General features: G+C 47.8%; 2 protein-coding genes across 13 annotated transcripts in view; one reads left to right on the top strand and one right to left on the bottom strand.

Annotated features, from left to right (window-relative positions):
• Window positions 1-6,042, bottom strand: part of endou2 (endonuclease, polyU-specific 2) — a 37,071-nt gene extending 31,029 nt beyond the window's left edge. The window contains exon 1 of one of the 4 annotated variants that reach the window (XM_068059329.1): window positions 5,901-6,042. The gene's annotated coding sequence lies outside the window, so the exon portion shown is untranslated. Of the gene's footprint in view, window positions 1-2,826; window positions 2,856-3,111; window positions 3,366-5,900 lie in introns of those variants that run through there. The other 3 variants (XM_068059328.1, XM_068059330.1, XM_068059331.1) reach the window with 3 other exon arrangements.
• LOC137384812 (kielin/chordin-like protein) overlaps window positions 5,572-22,893 on the top strand; it is a 185,948-nt gene continuing 168,626 nt past the window's right edge. For 5 of the 9 annotated variants that reach the window (XM_068059326.1, XM_068059323.1, XM_068059324.1 and 2 more), the window contains exon 1: window positions 5,584-6,172. In XM_068059326.1, coding sequence (XP_067915427.1) covers window positions 6,061-6,172 — 112 coding nt within the window. In that variant the 5' untranslated portion in view covers window positions 5,584-6,060. Of the gene's footprint in view, window positions 6,173-22,893 lie in introns of all 9 variants that reach the window. The other 4 variants (XR_010977665.1, XM_068059321.1, XM_068059322.1 and 1 more) reach the window with 4 other exon arrangements.

Here is a 22,893-nt window from a genome sequence, read left to right as displayed (position 1 = left end):
ATACAGCTGGCATGATTGGAAAGTGTGTGTGAATGAGATGTAGTATAAGGATATTAAGGGTGAGTCCTGAGTGCCCGGGTGTGCTGCTGGGTGAGTTATGGGGATCTGGTACATTCAGTGCAATACTGAGGGAATGCTGCACCTTTGGAGGTGCGACCTTTTGGATGAGAGGTTAAACTGAGGTCACATTGGTTTGCTCCGGTGAATGTAAAAGATCCCATGACACTATTTCAAAGAAGAGCAGTGGGGGTATTCCCCAGTGTCCTGGCCAACATTTATCCCTCAATCAACATCACAAAAACAGATTATCTGGTCATTATCACATTGCTGTTTGTGGTATCTTGCTGTGTGCAAAATCGGCTGCCGCATTTCCTGCATTCTAACAGTGACCACATTTCAAAACGTACCTCATTGGCTGTAAAGCGGTTTGACACATCTGGTGGTCATGAAAGGTGCTATATAAATGCAAGTCTTTCTTTCTATTGAGTGTGTGGGTTGCTGGAGATGTGTCCGAGACGTCATGTGCAGATACATTCACTTGCCTTGACCACCCAAATAAGGTCATTAAACACTTTTCTGCATTACTGCCATGTCCTCGGGGTCACATTCTGGGCATTAACTGCTCATGCCACATGCTCCCATTCCCTTCTGAGGGTCTGCCTCGAAGGTTTCCTGACCCTAGCGGAAACATGGCATTTCTCCTGACCTCCACTTCACTGACCAGTGTCGCTGCTGCAGTGCCACTATAGAAAGGAGCCCTTTCCCTTCAGCCTGAGTATTCCAAAGTGATTATCCAACAGCCTTTATTCCATTAGTGCAGCTTCCTTTTTATAGGGACTGTGCCTTTAAAAAGGAAAGACTGCATGGAGCAAGTGATTTGCTCTCAATGTTAATCAGCCTCCTGCAGTGCACAGAGGCCACTGGCAGTGCCACAGAGACCACACTACAATCATGGAAATGAGTTGAGTGCACCAATTTTACATGCTGCTCACCTCGTTCGGAACTGGCATGGGCAGGTTGTGATCACGACTTCCACGCCCAAAAACTAGGGCACACCAATTTCTAGCCCATAGCATTTTACCAAAGAGTAAGAGCCCAGATTCAGGGATAAAGTTTGTTATCTGATCAGGGATCCCTATCTCACCTTCAGCCTCCATTCTTTATGTCACAATTTCTCTCTTCTCTCTCTTTCTTATCCAGCCCGGCATTCTTCAACACAACTTTAACCCCTTCCTCTTTTGGAGACTCATTGCACCATCTCCTCCTCTAACATGCACCTTCCCAAAATCTCAAACTATAGATCAGCTTCCCTCACTCTGACACCCTTCCCAACAATTAACTGCATTTAAAGCTCAAGCTATGTAAAACTTAGTCACAAATTCTTCTCTATTATACATTGTACAAATTAGACTGTTATCTGAAAAGGCAGAATATGCAGGGTTATGGGGAGAAGGTGGGGAAATGGCACTAAATGAATTGCTCATTTGGAGAGTCTGTGCAGACATGATGGGCCGAATAGTCTTCTTCTGCACTGTAACAATTCTGTGATTCTGTGATTGGCACACTTCCCACAGTCCTGCATTGTGACCTTTGACCCTGTCCCCGATGCTCTGCACTGTGGCCATTGGCACGGTCCTTGATGTCCTGCACTGTGACTCTTGACCCTGTCCCTGCTGTCCTGCACTGCGACCGTTGGTCCTGTCCCTGGGGCCCTGCATTGTGATCTTTGACCTTGTACCATCGGTCAAGGAAAGGTTGACAGGTTTCTCCCTCTCCCAATAAAGGATATCCAGTAAAATTCCAGAATCATTCTCTGTTCTACATCCTTCACTGACCAGTGTCTTTGTCTGCATTTCCATAGTTCATGGCACCATTCCAGGATCTCTGTCTGCTTTTATCCTTCTTACCCACATCTTCATGGTAAACTGAGATACATCACATTCCTTTGTTTGAAGATACTTGCTCTGTCTCTGTTGCTGTTGCTAAGATTCTTCTATTCCATTGCTCTATGAGAATAGAAACTTCTTCTAAATCCTGCCTGGAGATTGTTCATTCTGAATGTGCAGCCTCCAGTCCCGTGCCATGGTGCCATGTATAACCTCTGACAGTCCCCCTGCTTCATCAGCCAGCATCATGTCCCCTTCAGTCTCTTCTATTAACATAAACAAATAAGGTGCTTTACAGATGCATTATCAAACAAAAATTGATGTTGCATTTATACAGCATGTCTCATAACTTCAGGGAATCCCAAAGCATTTTACACTCAGTGTAGTAATTTTGAAGCATAGTCAATGTTATTAATTAGGAAATGTGGCAGTCAATTAGCACAAATCAAGATCCCACAAACCATGATGTGATAATGACGAGACAATCTGTTTTAGTGATGTTGGTTGAGGGATAAATATTGCCCAGGCAACTGGGAAGAACTCAGCCGCTCTTATACATCCACCTGAGAGGGCAGACGGAGCCTTGGTTTAACATCACATCTGAAAAAAAAGTACTTCTGACAATGCAACATTCCCTCTGTACTGCTCCTCCAACAGTGGAGCACTCCCACATCACTGCCTCTCTGACTTTACAGCATTCCCTCAGCCTGGATCATGGACGTGAGTCTCTGGAACAGGGCTTGAGCCCAAAACCCTCTGACTCAGGGGCAAAAGAGGCACCCACTGAGCCATGGCTGACACTTAAAGATATAGTTAAACATCTCAACGTCTATTTGTATAATGGAACTCTCCTACATCATAGGATCATGGACATATCAGATAATAGACATTACGGCAGCATTTGACCGAGTGTAGCATCAAGGAATCCCAGAAACTTAACTGGATCAGCCATATAAATACTGTGGCTGCAAGAGCAGGTCAAAGACTGGGTGTTCTGCAGTGTGTGACTCTCCTGACTCCCCAAAGCCTCTCTCCTACCATCTATAAGGCACAAGTCAGGACTGTGATGGAATACTCTCCTCTTGCCTGGATGGGTGCAGCTCCAACAACACTCATGAAGCTCAACACCATCCAGGACAAAGCAGCCCATTTGATTGGCACCCCATCCACTACCTCAAAACTTTCATTCCCTCCTCCAACGGCGCACAGAGGAAGCAATATGTACCATATGCGAGTAACACTGCAGCACCTTCCAAACCCACGACTTCTACTGCTTAGAAGAACAGGACAGCAAGCATATGGAAACACCACCACCTGCAAGTTTCCCTCCAAGTCACACAGCAATATCGTGCCTTGGAACTTCATCACCATTCCTTCATTGTTGCTGAGTAAAAGTCCTGGAACTCCCTCCCTAACAGCACTGTAAGTGTACCTATATCACATGGTCTGCAGTGGTTTAAGAAGGCGATTCAGCACCATATTCTCCACCCTGAGCTGGACCCCCCCCCACCCCACCCTGAGCTAGATCCCCCTGAGCTAGATCTCCCCCCCCCCCCACACTGAGCTGGATCCCCCCTGGGCTGGATCCCTCTGAGCTGAATCTCCCCCCGCCCCCACACTGAGCTGGATCCCTCTGAGCTGAATCTCCTCCCCCCCCACCCCCCACACTGAGCTGGATCCCTCTGAGCTGAATCTCCACCACCCCCTCCCCACACTGAGATGCATCCCTCTGAGCTGAATCTCCACCACCCCCTCCCCACACTGAGATGCATCCCTCTGAGCTGAATCTCCCCCCTCCCCAGACTGAGCTGGATCCCTCTGAGCTGAATCTCCTCCCCCCCCCCCCCCACACTGAGCTGCATCCCTCTGAGCTGAATCCCCCCCCCCCACACTGAGCTGGATCCCTCTGAGCTGAATCTCCCCCCCCCCCCACACTGAGCTGGATCCCCCCTGGGCTGGATCCCTCTGAGCTGAATCTCCCCCCCCCCCCAACACTGAGCTGCATCCCTCCGAGCTGAATCTCCCCCCACCCCCACACTGAGCTGGATCCCTCCGAGCTGAATCTCCCCCCACCCCCGCTCCCGCCCACACTGAGCTGCATCCCTCTGAGCTGAATCCCCCCACCCCCCCCCACACTGAGCTGGATCCCTCTGAGCTGAATCTCCCCCCCCCCCCCACACTGAGCTGCATCCCTCTGAGCTGAATCTCCCCCCCCCAACACTGAGCTGCATCCCTCTGAGCTGAATCCCCCCCCCACACTGAGCTGGATCCCTCTGAGCTGAATCTCCCCCCCCCCTCCCCACACTGAGCTGGATCCCTCTGAGCTGAATCTCCACCCCCCCCCCCCCCCCCGTCCCCACACTGAGCTGGATCCCTCTGAGCTGGATCTCCCACACCCCTCCCACACTGAGCTGGATCCCCCTGAGCTGGATCCCCCTGAGCTGTATCTCCCCTCTCCACACTGAGCTGGATCCCCCTGAGCTGGATCTCCCCCCCCCCTCCCCCCCCCCACACACTGAGCTGGATCTCCCTGAGCTGTATCTCCCCCCCCCCCCCACACTGAGCTGGATCCCCCTGAGCTGTATCTCCCACCCCCCTCCCACCCCCCTCCCACACTGAACTCGATCCCCCTGAGCTGGATCTCCCCCCCCCCTCCCCCCCCCCACACACTGAGCTGGATCTCCCACCCCCCTCCCACACTGAGCTGGATCCCCCTGAGCTGTATCTCCCCCCCCCTCCCCCCCCCCACACTGAGCTGGATCTCCCACCCCCCTCCCACACTGAGCTGGATCCCCCTGAGCTGGATCTCCCCCCCCCCCCACATACTGAGCTGGATCTCCCACCCCCCTCCCACACTGAGCTGGATCCCCCTGAGCTGTATCTCCCCCCCCCCCCACCCACACTGAGCTGGATCCCCCTGAGCTGGATCTCCCACCCCCCTCCCACACTGAACTCGATCCCCCTGAGCTGGATCTTCCCACCCCCCGCACTGAGCTGGATCCCCCTGAGCTGGATCTCCCCCCACCCCCCACATACTGAGCTGGATCTCCCACCCCCCCCTCCCACACTGAGCTGGATCCCCCTGAGCTGTATCTCCCCCCCCCCCCCCCCCCCACACACTGAGCTGGATCTCCCACCCCCCCCCCTCCCACACTGAGCTGGATCCCCCTGAGCTGTATCTCCCCCCCCCCCTTGCCCCCACACTGAGCTGGATCTCCCCCCCCCCCCACCACATACTGAGCTGTATCTCCCACCCCCCTCCCACACTGAGCTGGATCCCCCTGAGCTGTATCTCCCCCCCCCCACACACTGAGCTGGATCTCCCACCCCCCCTCCCACACTGAGCTGGATCCCCCTGAGCTGTATCTCCCCCCCCCCCACACACTGAGCTGGATCTCCCACCCCCCCTCCCACACTGAACTGGATCCCCCTGAGCTGTATCTCCCACCCCCCCACACACTGAGCTGGATCTCCCACCCCCCCTCCCACACTGAGCTGGATCCCCCTGAGCTGGATCTCCCCACCCCCCCCACTGAGCTGGATCCCCCTGAGCTGGATCTCCCCACTGCCCTCCCCCACCCCGGTCTTGTTTTCCCCACCTCCTTTCCCGGACTGGGTCTCGGCCCCTTTAAGGACCCTCCCCCGCCGGTCCGGGTAGCTCGGGCTCCAGTCCGGATTTTGCAGGAGCTCCGGCTCCGAATGCGGGACTGAGCGGGGGGAGCAGCTGCAACCGAGCGGTCCCGATTCGCTCCCGCTCCCTTCAGTCTGCAGTCCCGGTCCTACAGAACACCCGGAGCCACAGCGCTCCGAGTCCCCGCTCCCTCCTCTTTCCCTCCATCCTTCTCTCCCTCTAACTCCTTCCCTCTCTCCTAATTCCTTCCTCCTACTCCTTCCTTCTCTAACTCCTTCCCCATCCTCGTAATTTGCTTCCCCTCTGCCTTCCCTCCCTCATTCCTCCTCCTGTTCTTTCTCCCCCCTCCCCAGTTCCCTCCCTCTGGTTCTTCTCCTCCCCACCTCCTCCTTCCAGCAGTCTCCCTCTCCTCACGGTCTCTCCGTGCCACTCTCCCTCTAGCTGTGTTGGTGTCTGGATGTCCAATGACCCTGTGAAAAGGCTGTGGGTCAGTCAGGGATCTTCACGCTCGGCATCACTTGTCTTTTCCTGGCTGTCTGCAGGATGTGTTGCTGGCTGGCACTGTGTGTCATGGTTCAAAAACCTCTGCTGTGGTGGACACTGGTCGGAATGACCGCAGCTGAGATATCCCAGCCATACTACCACCAGGAGAATGGTAAGTATGTCTTAATGAACAGCAATTGCTGTGACTGGGTATTTGGAATCCAAAGAGGGAGAGAAGGGTAATTAATGTCTTCAGTGGGGACCCTATCTGATGAAGGGTTTTTCGCTGAATCCTTCGTTGTAGAAGCTGAGTGCTGATGAAAGTGTTATGTGTTGTCTGTTTCTTTCTTTGTATCTCTGTCTCTCATTTTGTCTCTCTCTCTTTCCCTCCAACTATGCCCTTGTTTCTCTCTCTGTGTCTTTCTGCCTGTATGTCTCTCCCTATGTCTGTCTTTTTTTCTCTCTGACTGAGCTGCTGTGTATTTCCAGCATTTTCTCGTTTCAATTCTAAGCACCGATCTCCAGGTTTATCATGTTGAAGACACAGCCTTCTCATACTTTGGACAGTCTGTGACGAGATTTCAGTGACGGTTCTAAAATGAAAAGACTTTCATTTATATTGCAGCTTTCGTGACCACCAAATGTCCCAAAGCGCTTTGCAGCCAGTGAAGTACTTCTGAAGTTCAGTCGATGTTTTAATGTAAACAAAGCAGCCAATTTGCACACAGCAATCTCCCACAAACAACTGTGATAATGACCAGATAATCTGTTTTTGTGATGTTGGTTGAGGGATAAATATTGGCCAAGACACTGAGTATAACCCTCCTGCTCTTCAAAACAGTGCCAGGAGATCTGTTACATCCACTCAAGAGGGCCTCAGTTCAACATCTCATCTGAAAGACATCATCTCCAACAGTGCAGCACTCCCTCAGTACTCCACTGAAATACCAGCTTTTAGTTTTTTTTGGCACTAAGGTCCAGGAATAGGACCTGAACTCACAAACTTCTAACTCACTAGCGAGAACATTATCAACTGAGCCACAGCTGACATTGTTGGACATAATCTCTAAGGGAGGGGTGAATCACTCAGGTCAGTGACCCCCCCCCCCCCAACAGTTAGAATCACTCCCTATCCAGTGGTCGGTTGCTCAGTATCACGAGCAGAAGTCTCAGACATGTTGAGATTGGATATTTTCCCCACCTTTCCTGAAGGCACTGACTCTACCTGTCCCTGTCTCTACCTCTTTCTCTTTGTGTGCCTCTCTTATCTCTGGTCACTCCCTCTTGATCTTCTTCCAGCAGCTGCACCAGTCCCAGGTGCTGCCCTCTCTTCCTGCTCTCCAGAATAAGACAATGAAAAAATCTTTTTTTGTTGAGTAATGTCTGCAACTCTCAACTGATACTCATTCCGACCTCCTCTCCTATTTACTTTGTCTCCGATACTTATCTCTTTGCGTTTAACTTGTTCTCTATCCCTCTCATTGCCTCCTTTCTTTTATTTAAAGTGTAATCAGGAACTGACAGATCAGTGGCACAACTTCAGTCTGCGGGTTAAAACGAAATAGAAGTGAGAGTACGGGGCTGTTCAGATAGATGCAATGTGAGACTGGTTCATTCTGTGGGCTTTAGTACTGGCAGGTTCAAGTCTGTCACTGTATAACACTGGGGTACAGTACTGGCAGGTTCAACTCTGTCACTGTATAACACGGGTACAGTTTTGGTAGGTACAGGTCTATGACTGTATAACACTGGGGTACAGTTTTGGTAGGTACAGGTCTATGACTGTATAACACTAGGTACAGTACTGGTAGGTACAGGTCTGTCACTATATAACACTGGGGTACAGTACTGGTAGGTACAGGTCTGTCACTATATAACACTGGGGTACAGTACTGGTCGGTACAGGTCTGTCACTATATAACACTGGGGTACAGTACTGGTAGGTACAGGTCTGTCACTATATAACACTGGGGTACAGTACTAGTAGGTACAAGTCTGGCTTTGTAAACATTGGGGTACTGTACAGGTGGATACAGGTCTGTCACTTTATTGCTCTGTTTTAGTGTACTAGTAGGTACAGGTCTGTGACTGTATAACATGGTACAGTACTGGTATGTACAGGTCTGTGATTGTATAACATGGTACAGTACTGGTATGTACAGATCTGTCACTGTATAACACTGGGGTACAGTACTAGTAGGTACAGGTCTGTCACTATATAACACTGGGGTACAGTACTGGTAGGTACAGGTCTGTTACTATATAACACTGGGGTACAGTACTGGTAGGTACAGGTCTGTTACTATATAACACGGGTACAGTACTGGTAGGTACAGGTCTGTCACTATATAACACTGGGGTACAGTACTGGTAGGTACAGGTCTGTCACTATATAACACTGGGGTACAGTACTGGTAGGTACAGGTCTGTTACTATATAACACGGGTACAGTACTGGTAGGTACAGGTCTGTCACTATATAACACTGGGGTACAGTACTGGTAGGTACAGGTCTGTCACTGTATAACACTGGGGTACAGTACTGGTAGGTACAGGTCTGTCACTGTATAACACTAGGTACAGTACTGGTATGTACAGATCTGTCACTATATAACACTGGGGTACAGTACTAGTAGGTACAGGTCTGTCACTATATAACACTGGGGTACAGTACTGGTAGGTACAGGTCTGTTACTATATAACACGGGTACAGTACTGGTAGGTACAGGTCTGTCACTATATAACACTGGGGTACAGTACTGGTAGGTACAGGTCTGTCACTGTATAACACTGGGGTACAGTACTGGTAGGTACAGGTCTGTCACTGTATAACACTGGGGTACAGTACTGGTAGGTACAGGTCTGTCACTATATACCACTGGGGTACAGTACTGGTAGGTACAGGTCTGTCACTATATAACACTGGGGTACAGTACTAGTAGGTACAAGTCTGGCTTTGTAAACATTGGGGTACTGTACTGGTGGATACAGGTCTGTCACTTTATTGCTCTGTTTTAGTGTACTAGTAGGTACAGGTCTGTGACTGTATAACGTGGTACAGTACTGGTATGTACAGATCTGTCACTGTATAACACTGGGGTACAGTACTAGTAGGTACAGGTCTGTCACTGTATAACATGGTACAGTACTGGTATGTACAGATCTGTCACTGTATAACACTGGGGTACAGTACTAGTAGGTACAGGTCTGTCACGATATAACACGGGTACAGTACTGCTGGGTACAGTTCTGTCACTGTATAACACTGGGGTACAGTCCTGATAGTTACAAGTCTGCCACTGTATAACACTGGGGTACAGTACTGGTAGGTACAGGTCTGTCACTATATAACACTGGGGTACAGTACTAGTAGGTACAAGTCTGGCTTTGTAAACATTGGGGTACAGTACTGGTGGATACAGGTCTGTCACTTTATTGCTCTGTTTTAGTGTACTAGTAGGTACAGGTCTGTGACTGTATAACATGGTACAGTACTGGTACATACAGGTCTGTGACTGTATAACACTGGGGTACAGTACTGGTAGGTACAGGTCTGTCACTGTATAACATCGGGGTACAGTACAGGTGGATATATGTCTGTCAATATATAACACTGGGGTACAGTACTGCTGGGTACAGTTCTGTGACTGTATAACACTGGGGTACAGTACTGGTAGGTACAGGTCTGTCATTGTATAACATCGGGGTACAGTACAGGTGGATATATGTCTGTCACTATATAACACTGGGGTACACTACTGCTGGGTACAGTTCTGTGACTGTATAACACTGGGGTACAGTACTGGTAGGTACAGGTCTGTGACTGTATAACACTGGGGTATAATACTGGTAGGTACAGGTCTGTCACTGTATAACACTGGGGCACAATACTGGTAGGTATAGGTCTGTCACTATATAACACTGGGGCACAATACTGGTAGGTACAGGTCTGTGACTGTATAACACTGGGGCACAATACTGGTAGGTATAGGTCTGTCACTGTATAACACTGGGGTACAATATTGGTAGGTACAGGTTTGTGACTGTATAACACTGGGGCACAATACTGGTAGGTATAGGTCTGTCACTATATAACACTGGGGCATAATACTGGTAAGTACACGTCTGTGTCTGTATAACACTGGGTTACAGTACTGGTAGGTACAGGTCTGTGACTGTATAACACTGGGTTACAATACTGGTAGGTACAAGTCTGTGACTGTATAACACTGGGGTACAATACTGATAGGTACGAGTCTGCCACTGTATTACACTGGGGTACAGTACTGGTAGGTACAGATCTGTCACTGTATAATACTGGGGTACAGTACTGGTGGGTACGAGTCTGCCACTGTATAACACTGGGGTACAGTACTGATAGGTACAGATCTGTCACTGTATAATACTAGGGTACAGTACTGGTAGGTACAGATCTGTCACTGTATAACACTGGGGTACAGTACTGGTAGGTACAGATCTGTCACTGTATAATACTAGGGTACAGTACTGGTGGGTACGTGTCTGCCACTGTCTAACACTGGGGTACAGTACTGGTAGGTACAGATCTGTCACTATAATACTGGGGTACAGTACTAGTAGGTACAGATCTGTCACTGTAAAATACTGGGATACAGTACTGGTGGGTACGTGTCTGCCACTGTATAACACTGGGGTACAGTACTGGTAGGTACAGATCTGTCACTGTATAATACTAGGGTACAGTACTGGTAGGTACAGATCTGTCACTGTATAACACTGGGGTACAGTAATGGTAGGTACAGATCTGTCACTGTATAATACTGGGGTACAGTACTGGTGGGTACGTGTCTGTCACTGTCTAACACTGGGGTACAGTACTGGTAGGTACAGGTCTGTCATTTTATAGGAAGTCTTGCTGCCATTGTGCAGGGCTTTGATGAGACCACAATTGGAGTTCAGTAGCTGTTCATTGGTTTGAAATGATGTTAGAGCTTCACAAGACTTCTCTCTAATCTCTTCCAGTTGCTCTTGGTATTGGTTGTCTCACTGCTGTGACAAGTGACTCTCAGCCTCTCTTTGTCTTCTTCCTGGGTTTAGTCAGGTACACATATCAACTGTTATAATACTCGCAGTGTCAACTATACAAAATATATCAGTATGTTGAACATCCCCAATGTACTGAACTATCCAATAAAAGCATGCCAGCACTAAGGAATGCAACACTTTTTAAACTGCTCCATCAATAACTCCTAGAGAAAGTACAGTGAGGTCCAAAACAGAGTAACGCCCCCTCTTCACTGTCCATTAATAGCTCCTAGGGCAGGTTCAGCAGACATCAGATACAGAGTAAAGCCCCCTCTCCACTGTCTCATTAATAACCCCGAGGGCAGGTTCAGCAGAGATCAGATACAGAGTAAAGCCCCCACTCCACTGTCTCATTAATAACTGCTAGGGCAGGTTCAGCAAAGATCAGACACAGAGTAAAGCCCCCTCTCCACTGTCTCATTAATAACTGCTAGGGCAGGTTCAGCAAAGATCAGACACAGAGTAAAGCCCCCTCTCCACTGTCTCATTAATAACTCCTAGGGCAGGTTCAGCAAAGATCAGATACAGAGTAAAGCCCCCTCTCCACTGTCTCATTAATAACTCCTAGGGCAGGTTCAGCAGACATCAGATACAGAGTAAAGCCCCCTCTCCACTGTATCATTAATAACTCCTAGGGCAGGTTCAGCAAAGATCAGATACAGAGTAAAGCCCCCTCTCCACTGTATCATTAATAACTCCTAGGGCAGGTTCAGCAAAGATCAGATACAGAGTAAAGCCCCCTCTCCACTGTATCATTAATAACTCCTAGGGCAGGTTCAGCAAAGATCAGACACAGAGTAAAGCCCCCTCTCCACTGTATCATTAATAACTCCGAGGGCAGGTTCAGCAAAGATCAGACACAGAGTAAAGCCCCCTCTCCACTGTATCATTAATAACTCCTAGGGCAGGTTCAGCAAAGATCAGATACAGAGTAAAGCCCCCTCTCCACTGTATCATTAATAACTCCTAGGGCAGGTTCAGCAAAGATCAGACACAGAGTAAAGCCCCCTCTCCACTGTCTCATTAATAACTCCTAGGGCAGGTTCAGCAGAGATCAGACACAGAGTAAAGCCCCCTCTCCACTGTATCATTAATAACTCCTAGGGCAGGTTCAGCAGAGATCAGACACAGAGTAAAGCCCCCTCTCCACTGTATCATTAATAACTCCTAGGGCAGGTTCAGCAGAGATCAGACACAGAGTAAAGCCCCCTCTCCACTGTATCATTAATAACTCCTAGGGCAGGTTCAGCAAAGATCAGATACAGAGTAAAGCCCCCTCTCCACTGTCTCATTAATAACTCCTAGGGCAGGTTCAGCAGAGATCAGACACAGAGTAAAGCCCCCTCTCCACTGTATCATTAATAACCCCGAGGGCAGGTTCAGCAGAGATCAGACACAGAGTAATGCTCATTCTGCCCTCCCTCATGTAAGGTTCCTAATACAGCAGAAAACCAAGCTGAATATAGAAGGACAGAAGGGGTCAAAGAAAGGGAATAAGAGGGGCAAAGAGAGTGTCTGTGAATAGATTAGTGGCTGGCGTAAAAGGGAACATAAAATAGTAAGATGGTCATTAAAGAAAAGGTGGGGCGATTAGGGACCAAAATTATGATCATGTGGGGGCAAAGGGCATGGCTTAGTTACTAAATGAATGCATTGCATCTGCCTTCACTAGAGAACAGTATAATAAAAGAATTAAGGAAACAGAAGTGAAGTAGGTCACATGGCCCTTGGAGCCTGCTTTACCATTCAATCGATCATAGCTGATCTTTGACCTCAATTCCACTTTCCCGTCCAATCCACATATTGCCTGATTCCCCCAGAGTCCAACAATCTATCAGTCTCAGCCTTGAATGTATGAAACAATTTAGCATCCACTGCTCTCCTGGATAGAGAATTCTGAAGATTCACATCCTTCAGTGAAGAAATTCCTCCTCATCTCAGTTTTAAATGATCAACCCCCTATCCTGAGACTATATCCTCTAGTTCTATGCTCTCCAGCCAAGGGGGGAAACCTCTCAGCATCTGCGTTGTCAGGCTGCCTCAGAAACTTATAACTTTCAAGGAATTCACCTGTCATTCTTCTAAACTCCAGAAAATATAGGCACAATCTACCCAACCTCTCATCATTTGACAACCTTCTCATCCCAGGAATTAATCAAGTGAAACTTCACTGCACTGCCTGCAAGGCAAGTATATCTTTCCTTAGATAAGGAGACCAAAACTGCACACAATACTTCAAGTGTGGTATCAGCAAAGCCCTGTACAATTGTAGCAAGACTTCCTTACTCTTGTATTCCAGTCCTCTTGCAATAAAGGCCAACATGTCATTTGCCTTCCTAATTGCTTGCTGTACCTGCATGTTAACTTTCTGTGTTTATTGTACGAGGACAGCCAAAGCTCTCCAAACATCAACATTGCAAAGTTACTCACCATGTTAAAAAAAATCTGCTTTTCTATTCTCCTACCAAATTGAATCACGTTTCCCCGCATTATATTCCATTTGCCACCTTATTTCCCACTTATTTAACCTGTCCACATCCCTTTGCAGCCTATTTGTGTCCTCCCCACAGCATACTGTCCCACATAGTTTTGTATCATCAGCAAACATGGATGTATTACTGTTGGTACTTTCATCGAAGCCATTGACATAGATTTTAAGTAGCTGAGGCCCCACTGATCCTTGCGGCATTCCACTATTACGGGCTACCAAATTGAAAATGCCCTGTTTAACCCTACTCTCTGCTTCCTGTCTGTTAACCAATCCTCTATCCATGCGAATATATTGCCCCCAACCATCCCATGAGCCCTTACCTTGTGTTATTACCTTTTATGTAGCACCTTGTTAAATGCCTTTTGAAAATACAAATGCACTACATCTACTGGTTCCCCTTTATTTGCTCTACTAGTTACATCCTCAAAAAACTCTTGGTCAGACGTGATTTCCCATTTGTAAAACCATGTTGACTCTGCTTAATCATATTATGATTTTCTAAGTGTCCTGTTAACACCTCCTTAATAATAAATTCTAGCATTTTCCTGATGACTGGTGTCAGGCTAACTGGCCTGTAGTTCCCTATTTTCCCTTTCCCTCCTTTTTTGAATAGTAGTGTTGCATTTTCTGACTTCCAGACCACTGGGACAGTTCTAAATCTAGGGAAGTTTGGAAGATCACAACCAATGTCTCCATATCTCAGCAGCCACCTCTTGTGTAACTCTGGGATGCAGGCCATCAGGTCTTGAGGATCTCCCGGCTTTTAGTCCGATTAGTTTCTCTAATACTTTTTCTCTAATGATATTAATTACTTTAGCTTTCTCACTCTCATTAACCTCTTGGTTCCGCACTATTCCGGGATTTTGCTAATGTAGATGTAAAGGAGGAAGCAGTAGTGATATTGGATAAGATAAAAATAAAAGGGCAAATTTACAGAGCCCCCGACGTCGGGGTTCGGGGCGGGAGGGGGCCAGAAAATGCCTCCAGGGGAAGCCCGCCACAGACCTCGATGCCGGGAAGGCCCAGTCCAATATTGCCGGCGGCGGCAAATCCTTGAGACGGCCCCCCTGCCGCTTGGCGATGGGAGCCAAATTTAAATATGTAAATTAATTAAAATAAACAAATAACTTAACCTTCTCGCTCCCGCCGTCTGTCAGAGTGCAATATTGGTGCCGGTGGCCGGCACCCCCGCCCCTTCAGATCCCCGCCTGGAGATCCGAGGCGGAACACTGGTGGGGAAGGGGGAGCAGGTAAGTTTCTCTGTGCAAGGGCTGGGGGGAGCAGGGTCACAATCATCTCATTGGTGTAGGGAATGGTGGGAAGGGGTAAAGTGTAAAGTTGATGCACTTGGTCGGCGGGAGGAAGGTCAGGTGGGCAGGGGAAGTGTTTTGGGGAGAGAGGGCAAGTAATTAATGTTATGGTTTTGGGGGGTTGGGAGAAGGGCAATTCAAATGGATTTAATTTTTTTTTTCAAATTTACCTTTAAATATTTAAATTGAATGTTGGGGCTCAAAGCCCTTTAAAAATGGTGTCAGCACCTGTGCAAAGACAGCTGACGCCATTGCCGGGGACAGACAGCCCGCCTCCTCCACATCATTAGAGTGGGCGGTCCTCCCCGGCTATTTAAATGAGCCGCCACACTTAATATCATGGCGGCTTCACGACATACAGCCTGCGTGGGCGGACCACCATTGTTTACGTCCAATTATGGCAGCAGAAGTATAAATTTCAGCCCAAAGAAACTTAAACTTAAAAAGAAACTTAAACTTAAAAAGTTCTCAAAGTAAAAGAAGTCTCGCAGTCTGGATGGGTGTAGCCTAAGCTAATGAGGGAAGTAAGGGGGGAAATTGCGTAGGCTCTGGGCACAATCTTCCAATCCTCCTTGCATATGGAAGTGGTGCCAGCGGACTGGAGGATTGTAAATGTTATACCCCAGTTTTAAAAAATGGAAGCGGAGTAAAAGCCAGCAACCACTCACTTGTTAGCTTAACATTGGTGGCGGGGAAAGTTTTCGAGACAATAAATCAGGGCAAAGTTCATTGACATTTAGAAAAGTATGGACTGTTAAATGAAAGACAGCACAGATTTGTTGAAGGCAAATCGTGTTTGACTAACTTGATCAAGTTATTTGATGAAGTCATGGAGAGGGCTGATGTGGGTAGTGCAGTTGAGGTATTTCTGGACTTTCAAAAAGTGCTTGACAAAGTTCAATATAATAATTTGCTTGTGAGCAAAATTAAAGCCCATGGAATTAAAGGGACAGTGGCAACATGGCTAAGGGATAGAAAGTAGAGAGTAGTGCTGAATGGTTGTTTTTCAGACTAGGGTGGGGGGGGGGAAGTATAAAGTGGTGTTCCCCAGCAGTCTGTATTAGGACTACTGCTCTTTTTGACATCTAATAATGACCTGGACTTGGGTATAGAGCAACCTACCCTCTGAATAGTTTCTTGGAGTGCGCGGGCGATTTGTTTAAGTGCATGTCCCCGTTAAATGTTTTTGCGCAGCACCCACGCACGGTAACTTAAAGGGGAAAACCTCTGTGTGGGAAATTTTGGTATAGAGGGCATAATTTCAAAACTTGCAAATGATATGAAATTCAGAAATATAGTAAACAATTAAGCGGCTACTTACAAATTTCATAGACAGAGGGGACATAAACTGGTGAAATGGCCAGACACATAGCAGATGAAATTTAACACAGAGAAGTGTAAAGTGATTAATTTTGTTAGGAAGAATGAGGAGAGGCAATATGAAATAAATGGTATAATTTTAAAGGGGGCATAGGAACAGAAAGTCCTAGGGTTGTATGTACACAGATCTTAAGTTGAGGAGACTGTTTCTTTCAAAACAAAAAGCATACAGGATCCTTGGCTTTATTAATAGATGAATAGTGTACAAAAGCAAAGAAGTTATGCTAAACCATTATAAAACACTAGTTAGGCCTCAGCTGGAGTATTGTGTTCAATTCTGTGCACCACTGAAAGGATTTCATGGCTTTGGAGAGAATGCAGAAGAGATTTATCAGAATGTTATCAGGGATGAGGTTCTTCAGCTATGAGGAGAGACTGGAGAAGCTGGGGTTATTCTCCTTGGAGCATAGATATTTGAAAGAAGATTTGATTGAGGTGCTCAAAATCATGAAGCGTTCAGATAGAATAAATAAGTTGAAGCTTTGAAACAGTTTCCAGTGGTGGAAGAGTCAGTAACCAGAGAAAATAGATTTAAGGTAATTGGCAAAAGAAGTAGAGGAGAGATGAGGAAAATGTTTACTCTGCGAGTTGTTATGACCTGAAATACACTGCCTGAAAGGTCGGTGGAAGCAGATTCAATAGTAACAGTCAATAGAAAATTGGTTAAATACTCGAAGAGAAAAGATTTACAGGACTATGGTAAGAGAGCAGGGGAGTGGAATTAATTGGATAGCTCTACCAAAGAGCTAGCACAGCCCACTGGGCCAAATGGCCTCTTTCTGTACTCGATCATTCTATGATACATTTTCCCATCAAATACTCCCAGAACAGATACAGCACAGGTTTAAAACAGAGTAAAGATCCCTCTACGCTGTCCCATCAAATACACTGATGTCATGGGATCTCTTTTGGGATTAAGCTGGTTCTGAAGTGTGGCACTGTGTTAATGTTGGGAGAACTAGTTCCGGGGATGCTGACACCAAATTCAAAGTGATTCCCTACACTACAACAGTGATACCACCCCCCCAACCCCCCGCCCCTCCCCCGATTCAACTTAATGCCAAAAGACATCCAAATCCCCACATCCCACCCATGCAGCATGTGTGCAGTTTAGCACTGTCAGCACTTCCTGCATTACCACATTTTACCCATTGTGCTTAATGACATACAGAGGTCAAAGCAACCCAAGAGCCCTTAACAATGTGGACTAAATACTGTTACTGGACCAGCACACAGCAAGACCTCTGTTTGATCCCCAGTCTGTGTTAAACTAGCTGTTCTCATTTGGGCAGTAATCGAGGCTGTTGTTGACCTCACTGCCCATGGCATTAAGAAGAACAAGTCAGCCCAAGGGAGATGGTGTTGGGCTCTGTGGAGGAGCTGTTACAACACAACGTAACTGTCCTTCACTCTCTGTTGAAAAGTTGAACAGTTTCTAATGTATCTGTTAGGAAACCAAGGGCCAAACTCACAGTCATTGCCAGGAAATGTTCAGCCTCAATCAAAATCATGTCTGGATTAGGAATTTTCAAAACCACAGCAGCCAATTCTCCAGGCGATGCACAGCTGCTTGTTAATGAGCTGTAGAGAAACACTGAACATGAATTTTACACTGAACCTGACCAGCCTCAACCCGATTGATCAATCTTCTTTCTTTCCTTTCTCTTTCCCTTTTTCTTCTCTCCTTTCATTAGTTCTTTCCTCACTTTCTCTCTCTTTCTCTTCCTCTCCCTCTCTCTCTCTCTCTCTCCCTCTCCCTCCTTCCCTCCCTCCGAGAGCAGGAGGTTGCCCAGGCTTTATCCCCAGCCTGTGCAGAGTTAGCTGATCCCAGGAGGGTGCCCATTCACAAGTGGCCTGGTAGGGACTGAAGCCTGCCTGAAAGTGGTTGTCACCCCTTTGAAAGCTTGACTCTCAAAATCCTGTCTTCAGAGACTGGAGCAGAGTGATGAAGTGCTTCATTCCACAATCCCGTTTATGTACAAAGTCACACCTCCCTCTCCAGTTCCCTTCATGATCGGTCTGTAAGGAACCAGTTACTGACAATATGAGGAAATTACCCCAAACCAGTGAGATGGTTCCCATTGAAGGGCATAATCCAGGTTTCCCCACCCTCTTTCCTTTGATCTGCTCAGAGTACAGTTCGGATATATGGTAATTGCGTAGAGCTGGACAGGGCACCTATCCACCCAAATCCCCTCCTGCCCTCCTCTTGGCTTAGAATGTCCTCCAAGACAACCCAGACATTAGACCTGACAATGCCAATGTCAAGTTACATGCCAATTTCTTTGTTTATGCTGAGAAATGCCTATTCTAATCAGGGCCCAAGGAAACTTTCACTGTATGTTCCCCTTTAATTTGAAAATTAAAATTTCCACTCATTTATCCATCATACTTGTCTAATTGGCACTGCATATTTAACAATCTGTAATAGGGGAATCATTTCAATTTTCACTGTGACATTTAACTGAAGGTACAGAGCAGGTTTTAGTGAAGATCAATTAAAAAAATAACTTCCACAAAACTGCAATAAAAGACATTCCTGCTGGGCCTGAGCATCTGGTGGTAATTTGGAGAGCGGCTCGGAACAAATGCAGGAAACTAGAGTATGAGGCTCTGTAAAGTTGGGGCAGGGCTATACTATGGGGCAGGAGCATCACTCGCCAATCATGAAAGCGGCGCAGTGGTTAGCACCGCAGCCTCGCAGCTCCAGCGAGCTGGGTTCAATTCTGGGTACTGTCTGTGCAGTGTTTGCAAGTTCTCCCTGTGTCTGCATGGGTTTCCTCCGGGTGCTCCGGTTTCCTCCCACATGCCAAAGACTTGCAGGTTGATAGGTTAATTGGCCATTATAAATTGCCCCTAGTATAGGTAGGTGGTAGGGAAATATAGGGACAGGTGGGGATGTGGTAGGAATATGGAATTAGTGTAGGATTAGTATAAATGGGTGGTTTCATGGTCGGCACAGACTCGGTGGGCCGCAGGGCCTGTTTCAGTGCTGTATCTCTAAACTATACTGGATATTTGAGTGTGTTGTACTCACACCCATAACACTCTTGCACCCAACGTTCACAATCTGTCAGCTGTGTCGTCGAGTTGCAACTAGGTTACTGGAGATTCCTGACCCTCTTTGTCTATTGTTTATTTTCTGACTGAATCAGTGGGCTTCTGTGTCATGTGATCAGTCAGCGACTTGACAAAGCCAAGTAACTTCCTGCTCCCATCTGCACAACTTACTGCCCCTCCTTGGGCAACTTGGATACATAACTCACTATTCCTTCTTCCAAGTCATTAATAAATTTGGTGAAGAGTTAAGGCACCACATATTCATAGAGAACACCACTTGTCACATTCCACCAATCAAACTACTTTCCCTTTATCCCTGCTCTCTGTCTCCTAACTCCCAAGCAATTTCTAACCCATGTCATAAGGTAACCTCCAATCATTTTAGTTAAAGATCTGTTATGTGGAACCTTCTCAGATGCCTTCTGGAGTCCATAGGGACACCATCCAAAGACACTCGTCTATCTACTTGATAGCGACCTCCTCAAAAAATTCAACCAGATTAGTCAGACAGTCCCTACCCATCACAAATCCATGTTGACTCCTTGGTCAGCTACTACTTGTCCAAGTGCTCGGTGACTCTGTCCCTGTTGATAGGTTCCAATATCTAGATTGCCAGGATTGATGTCCTGGGAGGCTGTGCCATTTCTCACAGGTCACAGTCCGACTTGAGTGGCTTTTGGCAAACTTGCAGTAATAATTCATTTTAGTTTATCGATTGGGTGTTATTCGTCCAACCACAGTTGGCAGTGCTGGTTATCAGGCAGCCCTAGTGTGGCAAATGGAGAGGAATGGGACACAGATTTTTTCCTCATCTCTTCCCCTCCCTGGCTCATGTGACACAGATTCAGCCTGAGAGCAGTGACTGTCCTGCCCAGCTGGTCAGTGTATAACCCCCACCTCTGAAGTCAGCGGTATGTGGTACTGAGTCACTGACTGGGGTTCAGTGGTTTGGGGGAGTGGTGGGAGTTGGGGCTAGCTTCCATCACCACTGTCTACTGAGTGTCTAATCTCAGTTCAGGGCCCATGATGGCCCAGTATTGGTGGGCAAACAAGCTGATGATTCAGGCTTCATCTCTGCTGTTGATCATCATTCACACTCTCCCAGAAATAGACATGAGGGCTGCTGGGGCTGTACCCCAGTGAAAGTGTCTTTGGGAGGTGGAGGTGTAGGGCTGAGAATGCGGGGTGACAGAAAACAATTAGACTAAAGATGTGCTCCCTGCCACCCTGTCTGATAGCGGCACTCATTTACTGGAAATGCTCTGTGCCTTTTACAAGACTCTGTGAAAGCCTGTTGGATTCCAGCTCTTGGGACCAAGCTCTTAGTGAGAATTTTACAAGTTTTATTTGTATCCGTTCTGACCCTAAGATCCAGACGGAATCGGGTAGGGAGTAAATCTTGGGAGAATCTGGGGGCGGGTGAAATTGGGAGAGTCGGGGAGGATTTGTGGGAGTCAGGGGGGGAATTGGGGGAATCAGAGGGGGAACTGGGGAATTGGAGGAGTCAGGGACTTTGGGGAATTCAGATTCGAATTGACAGCAGGCTGAGACAGAGAGGTTGAATCAGAGATTCAGCTGAATGGTATTATGAAGGGGGAGGTAAGGGAATGTAGACAGGAATGCTCGGGATGACTGGAATCTGTACACACTTATGCTTCAAGTGCTTTTTCATTCTAGTTTTAGAAAGAACTGAAATCGCGCCCTGAAAATAAACTATTCTCATTCAGTCACTCTTGGTGCCGATGATGTTGCTCACACTCAGTGCTGTGGGTTGAGCTCATTTAGTCATTCTTTGCCTGTTTTAGGGGGGTATTTAACATTATCCATGACTCCGCATGAGAGGAGAGAGTCACAGATTATTTGATCAGCACCATAAAACAAAGTTATTTCCTGAACAGAAGATAAACAAACGTGATCAAATCTGGGAACAATCTCCCAACTCCAGCCTGCAACACTGTCTCCATTACTGCATTGTCTCTTTCTTTTATTGAACCACTTGCCCCTGAACATCAATCCCCATGCTACACCCACCCCCCCCCTGCAAACTCTAATCCCTATCCTACACCCCAATAAACTCCAATCCCCATCCTACACCCCCCTAAACTCCAATCCCCATCCTACACCCCCCTAAACTCCAATTACTATCCTACACCCCCCTAAACTCCAATCACTATCCGACACCCCCCTAAACTCCAATCCCCATCCTACACCCCCCTAAACTCCAATCCCCATCCTACACCCCCCTAAACTCCAATCCCCATCCTACACCCCCCTAAACTCCAATCCCCATCCTACACCTCCCTAAACTCCAATCCCCATCCGACACCCCCCCTAAACTCCAATCCCCATCCGATACCCCCCTAAACTCCAATCCCCATCCTACACCTCCCTAAACTCCAATCCCCATCCTACACCCCCCCTAAACTCCAATCCCCATCCTACACCCCCCCTAAACCAATCCCCATCCGACACCCCCCTAAACTCCAATCCCCATCCTACACCCCCCCTAAACTCCAATCCCCATCCGACACCCCCCCTAAACTCCAATCCCCATCCGACACCCCCCCTAAACTCCAATCCCCATCCGACACCCCCCCTAAACTCCAATCCCCATCCGACACCCCCCCTAAACTCCAATCCCCATCCGACACCCCCCCTAAACTCCAATCCCCATCCGACACCCCCCCTAAACTCCAATCCCCATCCGACACCCCCCCTAAACTCCAATCCCCATCCTACACCCCCCCTAAACTCCAATCCCCATCCTACACCCCCCCTAAACTCCAATCCCCATCCTACACCCCCCTAAACTCCAATCCCCATCCTACACCCCCCTAAACTCCAATCCCCACCCTACACCCCCCTAAACTCCAATCCCCATCCTCCACCCCCCTAAACTCCAATCCCCATCCTACACCCCCCTAAACTCCAATCCCCATCCTACACCCCCCTAAACTCCAGTCCCCATCCTACACCCCCCTAAACTCCAATCCCCATCCGACACCCCCCTAAACTCCAATCCCCATCCTACACCCCCCTAATCTCCAATCCCCATCCTACACCCCCCTAATCTCCAATCCCCATCCTACACCCCCCTAAACTCCAATCCCCATCCTACACCCCCCTAAACTCCAATTACTATTCTACACCCCCCTAAACTCCAATCCCCATCCGACACCCCCCTAAACTCCAATCCCCATCCTACACCCCCCTAAACTCCAATCCCCATCCTACACCCCCCTAATCTCCAATCCCCATCCTACACCCCCCTAATCTCCAATCCCCATCCTACACCCCCCTAATCTCCAATCCCCATCCTACACCCCCCTAATCTCCAATTACTATCCTACACCCCCCTAAACTCCAATCCCCATCCTACACCCCCCTAAACTCCAATCACCATCCTACACCCCCCTAATCTCCAATCCCCATCCTACACCCCCCTAAACTCCAATCCCCATCCTACACCCCCCTAATCTCCAATCCCCATCCTACACCCCCCTAATCTCCAATCCCCATCCTACACCCCCCTAATCTCCAATCCCCATCCTACACCCCCCTAAACTCCAATTACTATCCTACACCCCCC

The sequence above is a fragment of the Heterodontus francisci genome, chromosome 27 (genome assembly GCF_036365525.1).
Source record: "Heterodontus francisci isolate sHetFra1 chromosome 27, sHetFra1.hap1, whole genome shotgun sequence".
Classification (NCBI taxonomy): Eukaryota; Metazoa; Chordata; class Chondrichthyes; order Heterodontiformes; family Heterodontidae; genus Heterodontus; species Heterodontus francisci.
Note: the sequence above shows the minus strand (reverse complement) of the source record. Positions and strands in the feature narration are given on the sequence as shown.